General features: G+C 45.5%; 1 protein-coding gene across 2 annotated transcripts in view; it reads right to left on the bottom strand.

The window, feature by feature from the left end:
• The window catches only part of LOC117204507 (discoidin domain-containing receptor 2-like), a 165,349-nt gene that overhangs the window by 28,936 nt on the left and 115,919 nt on the right, over nucleotides 1-20,494 (bottom strand). For both annotated transcript variants that reach the window (XM_033441972.1, XM_033441975.1), the window contains exon 7: nucleotides 9,240-9,447. In XM_033441972.1, coding sequence (XP_033297863.1) covers nucleotides 9,240-9,447 — 208 coding nt within the window. The remainder of the gene's footprint in view (nucleotides 1-9,239; nucleotides 9,448-20,494) is intronic.

Below are 20,494 nucleotides of genomic sequence, written 5' to 3'. Positions count from 1 at the left end.
CATTATCGTACGAACCAACGGGTAAACGCGGAATCATTAAACGGAAGGAAGATACTTGAGCGCATATAGACCGCATAATCAACCTATATGCGTTTTGATGAAAAAAAGCGCGCAGTATACCGTCAAGTTCTCCATTTGCTTTATTGCAACGGCACTGAGTGATCCGATTGTCCGATTACCTCTTCGTTCCTCAGCTGTAGGTATATTTCATTTACGTATCTCCGAGGAGAGATTTTTAATATTCGTCGGCTACTCTAGAATTCGGGAAACGACGAAACTTCGTCTTGAAAGAGGGAAATCGTCGGAAGAAAAATATTTCAACAAGCTGTTTTGCCGCGAAAGGCGCGACAGAACCACGTTACACGCTGTCACAAGCAACTAAACGCGGCGTACGAGTCTTGAGCGAATTTTTTCGACACGAGACGCGACACACACGTGTTTCTCGCTGGTTAACTCGTGGTCCCTTTATCTCGGTTGCACGACGCTCGAATAATTCAAGCACCGCGAAAAGACGGTTGTGCGGGTTGTACGAAATTAGTTTCTGCCGCCCAATTGCCAAACGCGGGACCTACGCGTCGAGAAGAAAAAGTTTCTCTGTAGTTAAATTAAATTAGTTAAATAATAAGTTAGTCAAATTAAAGTATACACGATTTTGCATTATCAAATAATCTTTACTACGTTGAAATTACGTAATGTCAAAAAATATTCAGTGACTTATGAACAGAAACGTATATTCCGAAACGAGTTACTTTCTATATTAAGAACGTCCCGTATGATTCAGCGGGAAGATTACCGTGAAATTAACGAAATGGCGCGCGACGCTAATTAATTAAAACGGGCTATTGATAAAACTTGCTATTTCTCTCTCTCTCTCGTCTCATTGTGGGGAAATTTTTTTTCCAGCCCTCGCTCGCTGCTGAATTCTATCTCCGCGGTTTGTTTCGTTAAATGAGATCTTGCCAGACATTCGTGCGACGTAGCGGAGCCGTCGGGCGGAGCAGCAAAAACGGTTCGAGGTTAACGGTGTGATAAAGGAAAAGAAGAAAAAAAGGAAAGGACGGAAGATTGACTCGCAGAAGTGGGTAGCGAGGTTCACCGAGGTTTCACAGGTGAAGCCTTCTCTATCTCGATTCACCAAGCTTTTTCCACTCGCGCCAACGAGCAAACCCGTATTCCGTGGGTTCCTGGCAGGATTATACCGCACGAAACAAAGCTGTCGTCGCGTTTGATATCGGCTTTTACATGGTCTGGCAAGCGTTCTGCCCTCTCCTGTCGCCTCCGACAAACCGTCTACCGTTTCCCGTGCATCCCGTATGAAATCTGATATTAAACATTCTTTGCGTGGCCCAGGGGGTTAACTGTGAAAAGAGGTTTTGTCTCGCGAAGGCCACACCGTCAGATGGTACAGTGCGTCAGGTTCGCTTCTCTCTCTCTCTTTCTCTCTTTCTCTTTCTGTCTGTTTCTCGTTCCGTTCAGCAGCCATAGTTACGGGCACGCTGGTAATCTAACGGTAATGAGTATGCATGCGATGCAAACCAGTGGGGTTGCAGGTGCCGCTGACGAGAACCAAGGTGGTTGAAGAACGAGGTTTTCATACCACTGTTCACCGTTTCGAGCGGAATGGTTTCTGTGAATCGGTAAATATGGTTCTACTCGTAGAAATTGTGTGGTTACAGCAGACTATGTTGACCGGTTTTAATTAACTCTTGGATGGGCAAGAGCGGATCAACTCTGACTCATGTAAGTATTTTATGTTTACCTCTCTGTAAATCACATTTATCAATACGTTCTATCAAGCTATGTATGCTTATACATAAAAATTTTCAGATTACACGAAGACTTCTTTCATTCGTTCAACTATCTAAAAATTCTTCAATACCTTAATAATTCTTTGAACGAATCAAAAACGAATATCGTATTTGTTATCATTGTCGTGTTGCTACTAGATAAAAGTATGTCTATCGGAAACTAAAATTGTACGGCTTGTAGTAGGCTTGGAAGTAAATGCAAGGAAAAATATGTAAAAGGATAAAGTTGCTTTTCGATCAGTTGTTCCCTTTATTACTATAAAATGAAATCGTAAATGAAGCGACAACGATTCAAGCTGTACCGTGCAAACACTGTAGCTGTACGGTGGTAATTCGATGAAAATGGATCTGGCAGACGATAAAGGTGGATTTGACAAGGGCAAAGGTGATCGAAGAGCAATTTTCGTAAACCAACGATTGCGTCTCTTAGAAAAACGATGCATTGTTCGCAGATTGATTGGTACTCGAATAATTGTAGCCATATAATCCTTCTGTACAATTGATCGTTGGTGGCTGAGAGCCGAGATGATTGAAAAACGAATTTCTGGTTTCCATCGGGTGCCCTCTCCACTTTAGAAGAAGCGATTGCTGTACAGAGCAGGAAATGCGATTCTATGGCGGAGGTTGCTTCCATAGGGGACATGCGCGAGCGCACGGGTGTTAACCGTGTCGATTGATACTTCGAGCGCGATTTAAATTAAAAAGCCTGCCGGACAACGCCGCGCCGAACAACGTGTTAAGCAGTGCTCCTATTTTTACGCAACAATTAAATTCTTGTCACGGTTGCGCGTGTGCAAAGGACTTCGAGTATCATAATCGAAATTGAGTTTTCAATTAAATTCTTTATCCGGCGTGCTCGTTATCCTCGTTGCGCGTCCTCGTACACGTTGAATTGTTGCGTCTGTCTTGCGATTAACGCGACCGACTTTTTTCTTATTCGAATTAGTACGTAAAACGTCAAAGAAAGGACGCAACGTTTCATATACTACGATCTATGGTATTTGAATTACGCGCAGTCGAGTCTGGCTTATTCTTATTCGCGACGATCAGTCAAGATGATGATTCGTGCGTGATTTGTGAAATTGATTTATTAAATACATGCCGTGCTAGCTATGCAGCTCTTACTGAGAAATCGTTTTGGTATTTCGTGTTCAGGTATTCACCAGCCACGCTGTTTCTCGTTGCTACGTCAAATATGAAATGCGATGAGTATCGCTTTTGATCGATACGTACGAGGCTTAGAGCGTTTTTCAGATCTGCAGTTCTTAAGAAGCAACTTCTAAATAGCAACAAATGACTCGAATCTTCCAGGTTTCTGTTAGAAAACGTCGTTTTCCTAACAGAAGGTTTCTTTCCGCTATCCGACATTCATTTTTTCAGGCAAATGGTCGTAAAACATTCCAACCAGCCACAAAGATTACTACACCGTCGTATCAATACACCAAATAATATCATCAAGCAAGTACACGTTCGATACGTGGAAGCGGACAAACGATCACTTGCTTTCATATCTCAGATCCGAACGACCATTACTAAAACAATGTTCAATCTACGTCGACGAAATACGCGGTGCAGATTCAGCGGACCAAAAACGAAGGAAATTGCGAACTGGAAATAGAGTCAGAGGCAGCTATACATTACCGTAGCTCGACTAAATATTTTCCAAGTGGCTCCTTCGGCCTGCCTCGATACCGAATTCCCGTTTAATTATAGCGGGCCCTCTCTAGACCCGTGATTATTTCGCCATCAAAACAATAACAGAGCCGTCCTCCCGTGGCTGCATACACACTTCCAGAGTACAGTGGTAGTCAGATTTACGATTGGATCAGGATGCTGCGCGATTGCGACAAGGGTGGGCCATAACTTACGTAGGTGGATCTTCCGCGTATAAATCATCGCGCACCGAGAGATGCAACGGGATGCCTTTCTTCGAACAGGAATGAAAATAAAATCAATGGGAGTAGAAAGGGAGACGAAAAGAGGAGTCCGGTAAGAGACCTCGTTCTTACGTCCCGCGATTTCCTCGCGCTACGCTTTCGTATCTTTCCCTTCTTTCTTTTTCCTCGCTGTTTCTTTGTACCCTTCGTTTCGTCTCTACTTTTGCGTGGTCCGTGCAACAGGCACGTTACAGCCACGACAAGGACAACGAGAGACGGTGCAAAGACGGTTGCACGTGCAGCGTGCACACGCAGCTGACGCTCTACGTCAAATGCAACTAATGCGCTCCTTGATCTTGCGACGCGGTTTCCTCGCGAAGAAATAGGAAAAAGAGAGGCAGAGAGGCAAGGGGAAAGGAAGGCTCAACAATTTTAAAAGCGCTTTGATTTACCGCTGCAAACGGAAATGGAGCCGCGAACTTCGTTTCTCGGCCTTCGTGTTCGACCTCATTTTCAAGCACAGAGAGCGAGGCCGCTTAATCGAACGACGGCCATTGTGAATCGGCCACCGTGGGATTGTCTGGCGAAAGGATGCTTCCGGTGCTTGGAGCACGTCAGACGTCGCCGCCAATCGTTGCCTTAATACATCCACCCCTCGTTTTACCATTATTTATTGCCCGATATCGCGTCTATTGTCCAACGATTTTCCTATTCTCGGCTTATCGTTTCAGTTTCCACCTTTAAATCCGCATATCTATCGAACAATAAAGTATTACATTAATCGCAGATTAGTAATTCCTGGTATTCTTTGCCATTTTGATTCATCGATTGATTAGTCGAACTTGCGTTTGTCTTGCGTTCGTTTAAAATAACGGCAAATCCTTGTCTATCCATAATTTGTAAGACACGAGGCAGCAGAAGAAGGAAACTCTAGCGTTTCTAACGTTAATCTCCTTTTTCTCCGTGATGTTTTGTCTTGGGAGAAATCGCGAGTAAAAATATAAGAAGCGTAACTGGAACAATGTGACACGGTACAAATTTAACGCGGAACAGCTAACAAAGTTCTCGAACGGGGTGACTCGCGATTAATTTCGTCCCCCTGTTTGTAAGGTTTTCCCATGGATCCGAGTGACTTAATCTGGGAGCCAGGCGTACCAGCGGTGTCCCGGTAATGGGATTATTAACGAGATAAGTTTAAGGGAATTTTTCGCGGGCCAGTTACGTTCCTCTCTGTCAATTAATAATCGAGTATCCGGCGTAGAGTCTTTAGAGTAGACACTCGCCGGAGGCGGTTTCCGGGGGCCGATAACACGGAAGCGGAGCACAAGAACCCGGCCGGCGTGCCAGGAAAATGCTCGCGATATATCAGCGCTGGGACACGATATTTTGAATATTTAAGGAACAGAATGGGATGAGCGATCCTCGACGGTGAATCATTTTTACGGCAGCCACCGGTAACCGGAGAGGCGGAGAAGAAAAGGGGGCAGAGCTCCTCCACCTGGCAAGGCGATCCACGACCCAGCTTCTCGTATTTCCCTGTCCAATTACGTTTCTCGTAGAGGAGAACAAGAAGAAGCAGCGTAGAAATCCCTGCAGGACCTTCGCGAAAAATGGAACGAGGAAGAGCTGAAAGAATCTGACCGGGTACATCCATTATAGTATTCCCTTGTTTTTTTCTTATTATTCTTCCTTTCTCCTCTCTCTCTTTCTCTCTCTCTCTTGCTTATCGTGGACGTGCTTTAAAAGTGGATCGAACGATTGTATTCAAAGAAATTGCGAGGAAATAAACGGGCAGGAATTGTCGATAAACTTTTTAACGAATCCCTTTTGCCATCGACGAGGCGTCGCGCGACGCGAGGTTGTTCCAAGGACTCGCGAAACTCGATTGCCACGTTCCAGGCGATTCGTCTCTTTCTTTCGAGCACCTTGGCCTTTTCTTTCCATCGTTTCCGACGCTGTTCATCGTTATTCCAAAGCATCGATGTTTTCGTTAAGCTTCACTGGAGGTGAGAGAATCCGATGAAAATGTCGGTTGAAAGTTGTTAACGGTGAAACGGACTGAATCTATTTTATAAGGGTAATGTCTCGTATAAATTTGTGACTTTAAAGTCGAAAATACAATTATCGATCTTCTTGGAGGTTCTCCGTGACGCTTACATAATCAATTTCCAGCGACAAGCGTTCCCGCACCGAGAACGATTTCCCATTTCGCGGACAGGAATTATTCGTGGACATCAGTCACACGGTGGTCACATTTGTAGGGTGTGCCGTTAGACCCGGGTCATTTTTCTTCGACTGCTATTTCCTGCTTTCTATCCCCCTTTCGCCCTACGATCCTTTTCTTTCGAAATAAATGAGCGGCTGCTGCTGGATCAACGAGCATGAATTTCACGCAGAGCACGCGAATGAAATCCGTATGAAATTATCTGTCTAGAGGAGGGGTCGATTTCGAAAAGGGTGCACCGAGTAAAAGGGTTGTTCCCGATAGGGTGGCAAACTTGTCCAAATAAAGTAGTCGAGCTGACGCGTCATTAGCAACAGCCCGTTGCAGAAGCTTCTGTTTCGAGGCTCCTACAAAAGCCTTATCCTTTCAATCGATGAATCGTTTCGGATTCGTTTCGTCGATGTTGCCGGCCGATTCGTTTACCTGTGCAAAAACACGATTTCGATTAGGATTCCTTCCGGAGATCTCGTGAAATGATAGAACACGATTAAGAAGGGTTCCCTTCCCAATGGTACTTTTCTCTCGGATCATTTATTATCCTCAGAAAATCCTAATATAATGACCAATCCTTTATTAGGTCGTATAACACCTTGACGATCTTTCTCGATGGAATATTTTCTGTGCCACGGTTATGAAAGTTTCTTTTCAGACCTCGATTTTCTATACATAAATATTTAATATCCTCTTGGAATATTATTATATACTTCAGATATACGACCTTATCGATTCAACGATCCCGTATTTCGCTTGAGTCTACGTCTCAGCTTTTTCCAACCGCTATTTGCTCGACGGGAAAATTGTCCGCCGTACAGTTCCATGTACATCCTTTGAGATGGAAAAAACAGCGGACGACGGAACGTAGCCTGGAAGAGTTTCATGCCCACTTTATGAACCTGTTGTTAGGTGGGCAAATCTCGCTGACAAAGGACCCTTTGTGCCACGAATACCTTGTATAATGTTAAGTCTTCTTTCAGCGCTGTTCCTTCGTGGTCTCGGTTTGTGACGCGTTATCTTCGATGCGACGCGTTTTGCCGCGTTTAATTTAAGAATAAAGAAGGAAAAACAGATTACACGGTGTTCCATGTACGCGTAGCGCATACACACGTAAGTTGATTTCACACGTGGTTCTACGAAAACCAGCGCATTTAACGTTGCCTCGATCGTTGGCTGATTCTCTTTTCATTCATCGATTCTTCCGCTCGAAGAGCGTCTTTGAGGTCTATTTAGAAATGCTCTTGGGTTAAATGATAAAGCTCGGAAGTCGAGTTTCGTGACACGGTTTATACGAGGAGGGCAGACTCTTCTGTTCAATTGTTCGGTGACTCGAGCACCGTTGCGTTTAATCCCTCCGCTACGGATAACAAAGAATTTTTCTTCACAGAACCATGGCCGCTCGCTGGAAACGAGGAGAGTTTTAGCGCGTTTCATTCTTGTTGTTCCGGTACCTTTTTCAACGAACGCCAAAGCTTGTTTAATCCCTTCTTTCTTCTCCCGTTAGATTTTTCTCTGCCCTCGGTTGCTTCTCGTTTTTCTTCCTCCTTCTATCCGCCGGTTTGTACATCATCTTCGAATTAATTGGATTTCTTTTCCCGTGACTGCGCCGAACCGGACCGTTCGTCGATTTAATCGCACGGAAAAATGAACTAATTCGAAAGACGCGAACGAAACGGGACAAGGACTCGCATTCGAGGCTACCGTCAATTTTTACCGCTAACTCGACGGAGAACCTTATCCACAGGGACGTCGATTCGAGATCTTTGAATCCGACAAACATTTTCCAGAATCTTTTTCAAATATTATTATGTACGAGTATCTCGAATACGCATGAAATCTAAAGAATTTGTTTCGATCGACTAGAGACTACAATTCTCGATTCCCAATTATTAAATTTAACAAACATTTTCAGAAGATTTATCAAACCGTACGCTTAGTATTTCAACGCCTAAAACTCGGGTGAACTTGTTCGTCGAATATCGCGATTCGCAATTCTCGATTCGCACAAAATTTTTGTGGATATTTATTAAAATCTTAGCTCTTATATCGTGTTTTAAAATGAAAGATCTGCTTCGCATTTCACGATCCTGGATAACCTCGTGTTTCTATTATAAATCCTCTTTATACAATACGGAAGACAGAATATTCTGTAAACGCGGCTAAACTCGACGCAACGAGACGATTTCCATCGAATGCCGCGTTAAATCGTACGGAAGCTGTATTCGGTCGAGAGGATCGAGGACACTCCGTTATTCGTACGTTCGCGATTTTATATCGTCTCGTTGATAAAACGCTTTAACCTGTCTAACATTCGTGTCGTTATTTCTGCTGTCTTCGTCCGGACAACTTGATTTCTATTGAAACAGCTACGCTGACCTGTCCGTATATACCGAAGGCAGACCTGGTTTTCATTCGCGTGGAAGAAAAATATGGAGCGCTAGCGGGAAAGAGAGAAGGAAAGGGAGAAAAAAAAGCAGGGCAAAGGATAATAAAACAAGCAACGAGCAGCAGAAGCGGTAGCGAAGCGAGGTTCGATTTGCGATTCATCCTTCTGCATGAGAACTTATCCACCTGTTATCTTTCCTTTTTTTCTTTCTTTCTGTCTATAGACAGCGTGTGTACGACTTAATCGAAATCGTTTGACTGACAGATATATAATAAGCCGTTGTCAATTACCGTGTATCAATTTATATACACACGGGCCTGGTTTTATTCCTCGATGATTGACAGTCGCTGGCTGGTCTGTCAGATTGGTGTGTACGGGGTGGAAAATCGGTGGGAGTGGAAAGAGGGTTGAGCGCGGAATCGCGGAGCCTGCGAGCCCCGGCAGACTACGAGTCACGTCAAATCCGAATGAAACGACTGGAATTACAAAAAGAAATACCGTTTGTGCGTTCCTTCTCCCTACGGCGTTCACGACCAAAAGTCTGGGTGCCGCAAAAACGATTTTGCGTCACAAGCAGAAATTTTTCGTTTTAAGTTTTCGCCGCGGCGGCAGTACGACGCGTGACAGGACTTTCTTCCTTAGCTATTGTTTTTATCCTGCGATACGTTTTTATCCTCAGACCCGGGGAACGAACGCTGATATAAACCTATATGTATATACATATATATATATATGTACATGCGTGAACGTACTACGGGTACTGTACGTTTTATCGCTCGACACTTCAGACCGGGGAACGAGAAATGTTTCGATGAAGATTGTGCGATATATCATACCGCGGGGATCGCGTGTTTCGTGTGCTTGTTCTTTCGAGAGGGAGCCGCGAATCCCAATATTTTCACGTCGACTGGCGCGCGATTGTTCGAACATGAGGAATTTTGCTCGCTTACCGGAATCGAAGGTCACCTCGCTGATCATGATCCATCTGTCGGAGAAGTGAAGCCTCAACTTCACGTACTTGCCGACTCGATGATGGAGCTTGATGGTGATGTTTCTAGATGATTCGAAGATCTTGTCCTCCATGTAGGTATATGTTATTGGCTCGCCCGTGTAATATTTGCCACCGATGCTGAACAGTATGTCGACTTGGGAAAATATCTGAAAAATAAAGTATAATTTTTTGTCAGTCCAGATAGGAGAAAGAATAACAGAGAGAGAGAGAGAGAGAGAGAGAGAGAGAGAGAGAAAGGAAGAAATTTTCTGAGAGAGAAGATCCGTGGACTTTGTACGATAATAGAAGTGGAATATAACTCTTCGTGCCAATAGGAAACAGCTCTGAGACACGTAAACAGACACGTGAAGATATTGGAGACACGCAACCTCGGGTGGTTTAGGTTTGGGGCGCGATATAATATGAAATTTTGAGGCGTTCTTGGTCGAATCTTTTCTATTTGCGATTTATGATTTACGATCCAATAAGAAGTAACATAGAAATCTAACAATAAGTTAGAACTGAATGAATACAGCGCGAGTCTGACAGAGGAAGGTCAAAAGATTTGAAAAGAGAAGAAATTGGAGATGGTGGGATCGGCTATTGTAGTTAAAACGGCGGTTGATCAGATCTGTAACTTGAATATTGAAATATTTTTTAGATTTTTATTTCGAATACGTGGACATCTTACGAGATTGAAAAATTCTTCTATAGAAGAATTGACCAAACGTCAACGATCTGACGATCCAAGTTTCATTCGATAGGAAGAATGCTCGTCTATTTTATCCTCTGGATCGAAGTTCAGAAACAAAGTATCTGCATATTAGAAGAGAACGGAGCGAAACAAAGATCCATTTCTATCAAAGTGGCGGTAACCGGGAGAGATTGATCGAGGTGGCCTTAAAATACATCGGAAACCTAAATAAGCCGGCGTATAGACGAAATAAAACAGACGTAGACGAAGTGAGACGTTGATGGATAGAGCCGACGTGAAAACCCGCTCTTCGCCGAAGAAGATTTAGGAACAAAGTAAAATACGATCCTCCGGCGCGGAAGAAACAGAGGAAGAGATAGAACGAAGAGGCAAAACGAAAGTCGTATGACTTTTGAGAACGTTATAAAAGTTTAATACGTCCCTGAAGTTCGATAGGGTATATGATCTGATCATAAATCAGGGATATTATCCGAGGTCGCAAAAGGCTTTACTTAGCCAGCGTTGTATCGGCGCTACGTTCGTATGATCTTGCCGGTCGTCACGGGATTTGAGTATTTTACGATCCATCTCGTCCGTTTTTTGTTCCCCGTCTCTCCCTCTCTTCCCTCTTTTTTCCTTTCCCCCTCTACATTTTTTCTATCTCGCTCTTCTTTCTTTTTTTTTTTTTGCTTTGCTATGAAAGCGCATGTAAAAAACGTCGCGTGGAAGATGAAAATTGAAGCTATCGAAAGGAATAAAAACTGCAGCCACCATCGAATTTCACGTTGACAAAAATGTCAAGTAAAAAAGAAAAATAGAGAAAAAGAAGAAAGGAAAAACAAAATAACGAGCGAAAGAGGACAAATTGAATTTTCGACGGTGCAGCCTGTCGAGCGGTGAAATCCAAAGTGGATAATAATGCGAATCGCTCCGGATCGAGAGACACGAACGATAATTGGAAATTTTGTTAATTTCCGGGTAAAAAAATATTGTCGAATAATACGGGTATACTTGGCGCAACTTGTGAAACGAGATTTTAAAATAGGTCAGCAGCTGAAATTTACATGTTACGAGGTTTGAAACGAGTTATTTGAGACATTTCGTGTATAACGAGCTCGAACTTTGTACGGAGCACGCGCGATGTGAATTTGGAATTGTCAGTTTGTAAGCATTGCTATTTTCTTACTACGATACGAGGATTGATATTACGAAAGGGATATACATATTTTTCGATCATAGGCTACATCGGCTACATTCGTCTTCAATATTACACGCGATATATACCATCGATGCTGTTTGTTACGTAAACCGTAGGAAATTTTCTAATTTACTCGTTACATCGTTTTCACCGACTGTTACGCCATGCGGCTTGCCATAGATCATATTCTTAACCGTCGGTCGCGGCACTACAATGTCGCGGGCGGATCGTCGCGGCTACCCGACAAACAAACATTGTAGTGGCAAGCGCATAGTTTATTAAGCAGGGCGACCTCCAGAAGCTTCGATTCGTGGCCGTTATTTTATCCGGCGTAAAAGAATGTGGCGTGATCCGAACGTAGTGGGGGTCGACTTCCAGAAAAAACGGAAAAAATCGAAAGGCGGGCAGAACGTTTCGAGAAGCCAAACTGTCAATACATATCTTATATCGCGCATTACGTAGTTACATTTCTTTTGTTGTTCCATTTATATCCTTCTAATTAATAAGTTGTTGAAATAAACGTTAATTTATTAGTGTTAACACAGTGCTATATTCATTAAACCACCTCTGTTGTCCTAAACGAAACAGGGGAACGACTATTTCGCGGCGTCGATTAACATAATCGTAGCGAGAATTTACAACTCTCGTTGACGTGCTATCTCGCGATCACGTCTTTCCGCGAACGGTCGTAACATTTTGGTCCTTCGAGCCGGATCACGTGCCAGTGAAGAGTGCACTTACCAGTGACCACACAGTGCCACGTGACTTTATCAAAACCAGCAGCGGGAGCGGGAGCAACCACTACAGCGAAACCAGTGACGTCAGGCGCGTCACCTTCGAAGAAGCACATCCCATTGGCAAGGGAACGCAACCACGCAGCCTTCCGCCGCAGCTGGACAGTCATCAACGCAACGAATTTCACAACTTAACAATACAACCGAACGAGTGGCCGTCGGGAAGGAACAAGGCGTTCCTCACCAAACATACACGCGACCTCACGCCGCACGACAGTAAGGTAAGCTCGTTCCTTATTTCGACCATCTCCTATCCTCGGCAACGATGACGAGCGAAGACCAACTCATCTCCCTGCGTCGGAGACGAGGCTATTGTGGCGGCCGATTCACATACTTATCGACCCGACTGGATGAGTACGAGCAATCCGGGAGTCAGCAAAACTCCTTATTAACGAATTACGAGAAACAACTGACCGAAGTTGCGAGTCAATTCGAAGCGATCCAACTCGAATTAGAAGTATTGGACGAGGAGGAACAAGTGCGCGGCTTCGAAATAAGGGATCAGTACGTCGCGGTAGATACAAGGCTACAAAATCTTCTGAGGAACGCGCAAACAGCTTCGCCGTCGACATCCATAAACCCTCCAACCTGTGCATCATCCGCAAGTTTAAATCCGATATCCATTAAATTACCAGATCTTCGGCTCCCTACTTTTGACGGAAGCTTAGAAAAATGGAACACTTTTTATGACACCTTTTCCTCCACAATCGATAAAAATCCTAGTCTCACTGACATACAGAAATTCCATTACCTGCAGTCCGCCCTGCAAGGAGAAGCAGCCGATTGTTTAAACGCGTTACCCCTTAGCAATGTAAATTACAGTCAGGCTATAGCCGTTCTCAAGGAGAGTTTCGAATGTCCACGATACACAGCTTTCAGTCACTGCATGGCAATAATTGATTATCCAAAGATAACCAAGGAATCTCCAACGGAATTAAGGCGCTTAGTCCACACATTCAAACAACACATATATGCATTGAACAAATTAGGAGACTCCTACCCCGATACCAGTGCTGTGCTCACCAGCCTCATCCTCTCTAAAATACCACCGAGTATCCAAAAGCAATGGGAAATGACGCTGCCCAATAACGAGGTGCCTCCGTACATTCACTTACTAAACTTCCTAGAGAGATTAGCACGAAGCTCCAGACCGATCACCACGGTCAGACAAACAAGAGAATCACCGGAACAAACTACTCCGGTCCGTCAACGCGCATCACGAGGGCATGCACTTACGGCGACACAGGTTAATCCAACATGCCCCACCTGTCAAGGACCACACCCCATTTGGAAATGTGACACCTTCAAAACCAAATCCCTTCGCGAACGTATTCGGGAGGTCAAAAGAGCATCACTATGCGTCAACTGCCTCGGGAAAGGGCACACAACGCGGCATTGTTTCGCAGGATCATGTCGCGTATGCGGAGAACGACATCATACAATGCTGCACAGGACAAAACGCCATTCAGGGTCTCGTTCCAGCACGTCCAGCCCGAAATCTTCCCCATCAAATAGCCGATCCACAACACCTTCTTTGCCACCCTACGTATCACCCATTCGTTGCAAAAGGCACACAACAGACCACAGATCGGAAACACCACGAACAGCCGCGTCTCCAAGTCCACCGCCCATTGACAAACGAACACACAACCAATGACGCCGACGATCGACGACTCCGTTGATGACCGAACATATCAGACCAATAGCATCCGAATTACGGTTCAATGATCTAGTCCTCACAGCGCAGATTAACATTTTGAATGATAAACATCAACCAATCCGTTGTCGAGCGTTGCTCGACACCGGATCCAGTATGAATTTCATTACCGAGGAATTAGCAAAATCGCTAAAGATAAGGCAAAACAAATGTTCGGTCCCGATCGGAGCTCTAGATACCTTGACAACGACTTCTAAGCGACACATCACGGCCACGATCACTTCCACTGACGGTACATACACGCGGACATTAACGTTCCTTATCATTCCAACCATATCAACCTCAATTCCCAGCGAACCCATCGATCGTTCGACACTTGAGATACCAAAAAATCTCAAATTGGCCGATCCACGATTTCATTTACCAGCTCCGATAGATGTACTACTAAGCTCAGGTTCAACACTCGCGTCGATGTGTGTGGGACAAGTCAACCTCACGCAGCCAGACGAGCCTGGACTGCGTCTGCAAAAGACGCGATTCGGATGGGTAATCGGGGGGAGTCCAACTTCCCAAACCGCGACAAACATATTTCACACATCCACGACGACTTTACAAGCAGATCTCGCGCGGTTTTGGGAAATCGATGAAGGACCCTCAATTAAACATATCTCAGAGGCAGATCGACGATGCGAAGAACACTTCCAAATCCACACCCGACGCACCAGCGAAGGACGATACATCGTCGCTCTACCTTTCAACGATCAGCTTCAGTCACTCGGATCCTCTAAAACGCTGGCGAGTAAACGACTCGCCTCACTCAATCGCCGATTCCAGCACGACAAACGCTTCGAATCAGAATATCGAACGGTAATACAGGAATACCTGGCATTGGGACACATGACGAAGGTCAATGACAACCACTCCGACGATAACGGATACTATTTACCCCATCATGGCGTGACCAAAGCATCGAGTCAAACCACCAAACTCCGTGTAGTTTTCGACGGATCGGCACCAAGCACTACCGGAACCTCCTTAAACGATACACTTCACACAGGACCCAAGTTACAGGAAGATCTATTTTGTATATTAATTAGATTCCGCGCTCATCAATACGTACTCACTGGCGACATCGAGAAGATGTATCGGCAATTCCTCGTACGACCAGAGGATCGGAAATATCAAAGGATATTATGGCGCAGCGCGAGTGGAGAAACAGAAACATATGAGCTTAACACTGTAACGTTCGGTTTATCCGCAGCCCCGTATCTAGCTATTCGGTGCCTCAAGCAACTGGCAGAGGACGAAGGACATCGATTTCCACGTGCAGCACAGGTACTGCAGCGGGATTTCTACGTCGACGACGCTCTCACCGGAGCTGAAACGAAGGACGAAGCCCTCACGATCAGAACAGAACTCACCAAGTTACTTCAGCTGGCCGGCTTAAACATACGAAAATGGGCGTCAAACGATAATGACTTGTTACACGGACTTTCCTTAGAAGAAACAAATCACCAACATTTTTTGGGCGACTCGCAAACCTTGAAGACGCTGGGGGTGTTTTGGAATTCATTCGACGATTCTATTCTTTACTCGGTCGAAGTCAAACCCACGCCCTCGCGAGTCACGAAACGAATCATCAGCTCGGAGATTGCAAAAATTTACGATCCGCTCGGTCTGCTCGCACCGGTGATTGTTCGGGCCAAGATGCTACTTCAACGAATATGGTCGTCGAAAATCGATTGGGATGAATCACTTCCGATCGAGTTACATACAGAGTGGGAAAGGTACTATGCCCAATTACCCTTATTAAACAACGTCAGGTTCCCACGCAAAGCAATAATCGAGTCCGCTATGGAAATTGAACTGCATGGTTTCTGCGATGCCAGCGAAAAGGCTTACGGAGCCTGTGTTTATCTCCGAACCCTTACCATCAACGGCCGTGCTTGGACCCAACTTTTAACCGCAAAATCGAAAGTCGCCCCACTCAAGTGCCAGACCATTCCTCGGCTCGAGCTGAGCGGAGCACTCCTTCTTACGTCCCTGATGTCAACAGTACAACAAGCCCTATCACAAAAAATTACTCGAACTATCTATTGGACCGATTCCACTATCGTCCTCCATTGGCTCAATACATCACCTCACACCCTTAAAACATTCGTCGCTAACAGAGTCTCCGAAATTCAAACAAAAACCAGCATCCGCGATTGGCGCCACGTTCCTACCGACGACAATCCCGCGGACTTAATATCACGCGGCCAAACACCCGAAGAGTTCCTGCGCCCAACCATCTGGCAGCACGGTCCTGCATGGCTCTACCAGTCGGAAGGCTATTGGCCGACATGGGCTCTAACACCGCAAATTGAAGTACCGGAGCAGAAAGGGGCGATTTGTCTGTCCGCAAACCCCGCCGATTACAGTTTGTTGGAAAGGTATTCATCCTGGCCCAAGTTGATACGAATCATAGCTCGTTGCCTCCGTTGGAGACAGGAAAGGAACCGAGCGGCACCCCTAACCGTTACCGAGTTACGCATAACGCACAATAAACTGATAAAATTGTTGCAAAACATCCATTTCTCCGAGGAAATTCGTACACTCCAAAAAGATCGGAACGCGGCGATAAAGGGTAAGCTCACGCGACTCAATCCGTTCATAGACAAGGAAGGAATATTGCGAGTCGGGGGTCGACTCAGTCATTCGTCGATGACCTTCGCCCAGAAACATCCCATAGTATTACCCAAGTCATCCGTTACAACACGCATCATAGAACACGAGCACAAGATCCACATGCATTCCGGAACGCAGGCTACGTTATACGCAGTAAGACAAAGATACTGGCCCGTCGACGGTCGAAGTCAAGTATGGCGGGCGATCAAAGGCTGCGTCCGCTGCTGCCGCGCTCAACCACCGCCGGTAGAATACGTGATGGGTAATCTGCCGGAGGCGCGAGTAACGGAATCTCGCCCATTCACAAACGTCGGCGTCGATTACTGCGGGCCGTTCCACATCAAGGAAAAACGAGATCGTAACCGTCGTCAGATAAAGGTATACGTAGCCATTTTCGTATGCCTAGCAATTAAAGCGGTACACATCGAGCTCGTTGACGATCTCACTAGCGAAGCCTTCATCGCCGCTCTTCGCAGATTTATCGCTCGACGAGGGTATTGCTCCACCATCCATTCTGATAACGGCACCAACTTCAGAGGAGCAAGCAACGAATTACGAGAGCTTCACGATCTATTACAATCGGACGATCACAAGGAAAAAGTAACCGCATTTTTAGCCGACAAACAAATCGAATGGCGCTTCATTCCCCCTCATTCACCGCATTTCGGTGGGCTATGGGAAGCAGCGGTGAAGTCATTCAAACGCCACCTCAGGCGTGTAGCCGGCAACGAGTTACTCACCTCTGAACAATTGAACACTCTCATCATAGAAATAGAAGCAGTCCTCAATTCCCGCCCGCTAACTCCTATCTCCACCGATCCAAATGATCTCCTAGTCCTCACTCCCGGACATTTTCTCATTGGCGATTCACTAATGTGCTTACGTGATCGAGATTTCAGAGACATTCCATCGAACCGACTCTCCAGATGGCAGCATATCCAACAGCTTAAACAGCATTTTTGGAACCGCTGGCATAAGGAGTATTTGAACGAGTTAACCAACCGAAATAAGTGGAGCAAGGGTGGACACGGCATCCAAAAGGGCACAATCGTCATCCTCAGAGAGGACAACGTACCCTCCATGCATTGGCCTCTGGGCCGAGTTATCAAGGTTCATCCAGGCGCCGATGGTGTCATCCGGACAGCTACAGTTCAGACGGCAAAGAGCGTTTTGGATCGGGCCGTCAAAAGGCTTGTCCCACTGCCAATTCAACCCGATCTCGAGAAACCCGAACAACTAGCCACCGAGACGAACTAAGATAGGAACGTCAACCACATCTCGCTAATTTGATCGGTACCCTCTCAACGGGGGGAGAATGTTACGCCATGCGGCTTGCCATAGATCATATTCTTAACCGTCGGTCGCGGCACTACAATGTCGCGGGCGGATCGTCGCGGCTACCCGACAAACAAACATTGTAGTGGCAAGCGCATAGTTTATTAAGCAGGGCGACCTCCAGAAGCTTCGATTCGTGGCCGTTATTTTATCCGGCGTAAAAGAATGTGGCGTGATCCGAACGTAGTGGGGGTCGACTTCCAGAAAAAACGGAAAAAATCGAAAGGCGGGCAGAACGTTTCGAGAAGCCAAACTGTCAATACATATCTTATATCGCGCATTACGTAGTTACATTTCTTTTGTTGTTCCATTTATATCCTTCTAATTAATAAGTTGTTGAAATAAACGTTAATTTATTAGTGTTAACACAGTGCTATATTCATTAAACCACCTCTGTTGTCCTAAACGAAACAGGGGAACGACTATTTCGCGGCGTCGATTAACATAATCGTAGCGAGAATTTACAACTCTCGTTGACGTGCTATCTCGCGATCACGTCTCTCCGCGAACGGTCGTAACACCGACTACAACGTTATGAGCGTACGAGTGTACGGTAACGTGTTGCTTTGCGACTTGTCGATTCTACCGCGACAGTTTAACGCTTATTTGCATATATTAGTCACCAACTGAAGACGATCCAGACGCATGTGTCCGACGTAGACCTGTTGAAAATCGCTTCTAGGAAATGTTCTTAACAATGTGCTTTCTCATTGTATCGGTATAAATGGTAAAACCGTACTTTGAACCAACAGCTATAAACATACGTATGTAGACCTCAAAAGGTGAAACGAGTTCCGTAAAAAAAAAAGGAAATCCTTGAAATTTCAATTCGAACGAAAGACCATGGAAAAACTACTATTCGCTGTTTTACGGGCTATCGAATTATCCGTGGAAGGAAAACTTGCTTTCAGCCGGCGCGGCGTTGCGGTGGCGTACGAGCCGAAAGTCGATAATGCGATTGTCACAACCGCGGGGCAACATCTGGAACGGATTCGTCGTCGAATCGGTTCCCGAAGATTTCGTTATCGTAATTCGCGTCATGTAAATCCAATTACGAAAGATTCGTTTCAGGCCCGATGGGAGTCGGAAACGATATCCCAACGACGGCGTAGAGACGGACGGAGATAGACAGAGAAACGAGAAAGAGAACGAGGCGTTTATCCCGCCGCTATCGATATCGATGTTCCTGTATCCGTCGCTTTGCCTGGTGGTTCCCTGCTGGTGGATCGTCATAAAACTCGTTTGCTTCACCCTTGTCGTCTCTTCGGGGTGGATTTCGGTGGCGAAGGTCCGTCGACACCGGCCGTGTATTCAATCGAAGCTCGACGAGAGACAAGCGAGGAAAAGCTGTGCGAATGTGTGCGGGTAGAGAACGCGCGCGACCGCGCCAGGAGTCAGATGCAGAGAGACGGAAGCCGCGCACGGATTATCCGATATAATATACCGGATGAAGCGCAATAACTGATCTGGAAGTAAATCTCTTTTTTACAGTACGGTTCAACGAAGAAAAATGGAGAAGCCCGGCCCAGCGAGCGGCTCTTTTTTCCTCTGGACCGGGAAAATGATTTCGTTGAAACGTATCTGCAGTTCTCGCGCAAACAGAGAGCCTTACGCTCAAAGAGCAACATTATTTCATTCTATCGACGATTCGAGTACAACGTAGCAGCGTGTATAAACGTTTTAAAACGTTCTAATCTTTCGTTCATGCACGGATTTTTCCTTCTATCTCGTCATCGTATCGATTCGTCGGTTCTTTCATGCTTTCTCCATCTACGTACGTAGATCCAGTGGCCTACGTGTAATTTAACGAGATGATTTGACTGACGAAACTGGATGGTGCTTTTAATTAGTCGACTCGACGTTTCGTTACATCCTGCAAAGCGAGAGCTCGGACGTTTTTAAAAAATCATGCAGAGCCGGATTCGATTCGGTTCGCGTGAAAATAGTCGGCAGGCTTGGTCAGTGCAACGCGGCTCATTTCGCCCATTAGCCGGTCGTCGAGTCTTATGTATTATGCGGAATAGACGGCGCTCGCTTCCATTCGTGACCGTCAAAGGGAACGCACCCACCGGTGAAATTGAAATGGAGTCCGTAGGAAAGAGCATTCGTAAACAAAATTGACACGAGAGCAGCCTGGGACCTGAAGGGGGCGAAGAACCGTTGCATCGAGACCCGCTAGAGGATGCAATCACGGAAATTTATGCACTTTGACAAGCCGGAACGGTGAACCGGCGGCAAAGTAGACCGGGTTTCGGTCCTTACACGACCAAGGAAAAGTATTTGCACACTGTCAGAAACGCAGTGAAAGATCTTATCAGCTTGTCGAGTTTGCTCGTTTTCGTTTCCTTCTCTTCGACGAAGAAGGAATAAGTAAATCGACTCGCAGACGTTTCGGTCGTTACGTTTATTAAATTGCTACGCCAAACATCTCTCCGCGTATACAAGAAAATTACAAAGTGATCTCGTTACTTATGTTCGAGATTTCGTCAACTTCTATCAAACCGGATGCCGCCATCTCGTTTATGCGCATCAACCAATATCGGAGCAAACGCGTTAAAATGATCTACTGCTCGAACTTCGAATGAAATTCTATGACTCAAGGTATCACGCGTTTAACGATATCCCGGTGTCGTTACTTCCAACTTGAGCAACTAGACCGCGATAGTCTACGGTCTAGAACAACCGGTGTTCATGTACGATCAGAGGATTTTGTCTTCAGCACTTCATTTCGATTCGTCGTTTCGATAATGAAAATTCGCGTGGCTGCATTTTATTACCATTCAGCGAGAGAGAAGCTAGATAAGTCTATAAGTTTTCGTTTAGAATGAAAACGTGAGCTAATTTCTACCACTATACCTGATCAAACAGA

Source organism: Bombus bifarius, unplaced genomic scaffold (assembly GCF_011952205.1).
Source record: "Bombus bifarius isolate JDL3187 unplaced genomic scaffold, Bbif_JDL3187 scf7180000007978, whole genome shotgun sequence".
Classification (NCBI taxonomy): domain Eukaryota; kingdom Metazoa; phylum Arthropoda; class Insecta; order Hymenoptera; family Apidae; genus Bombus; species Bombus bifarius.
This window is presented reverse-complemented; position numbering and strand designations above follow the sequence as displayed.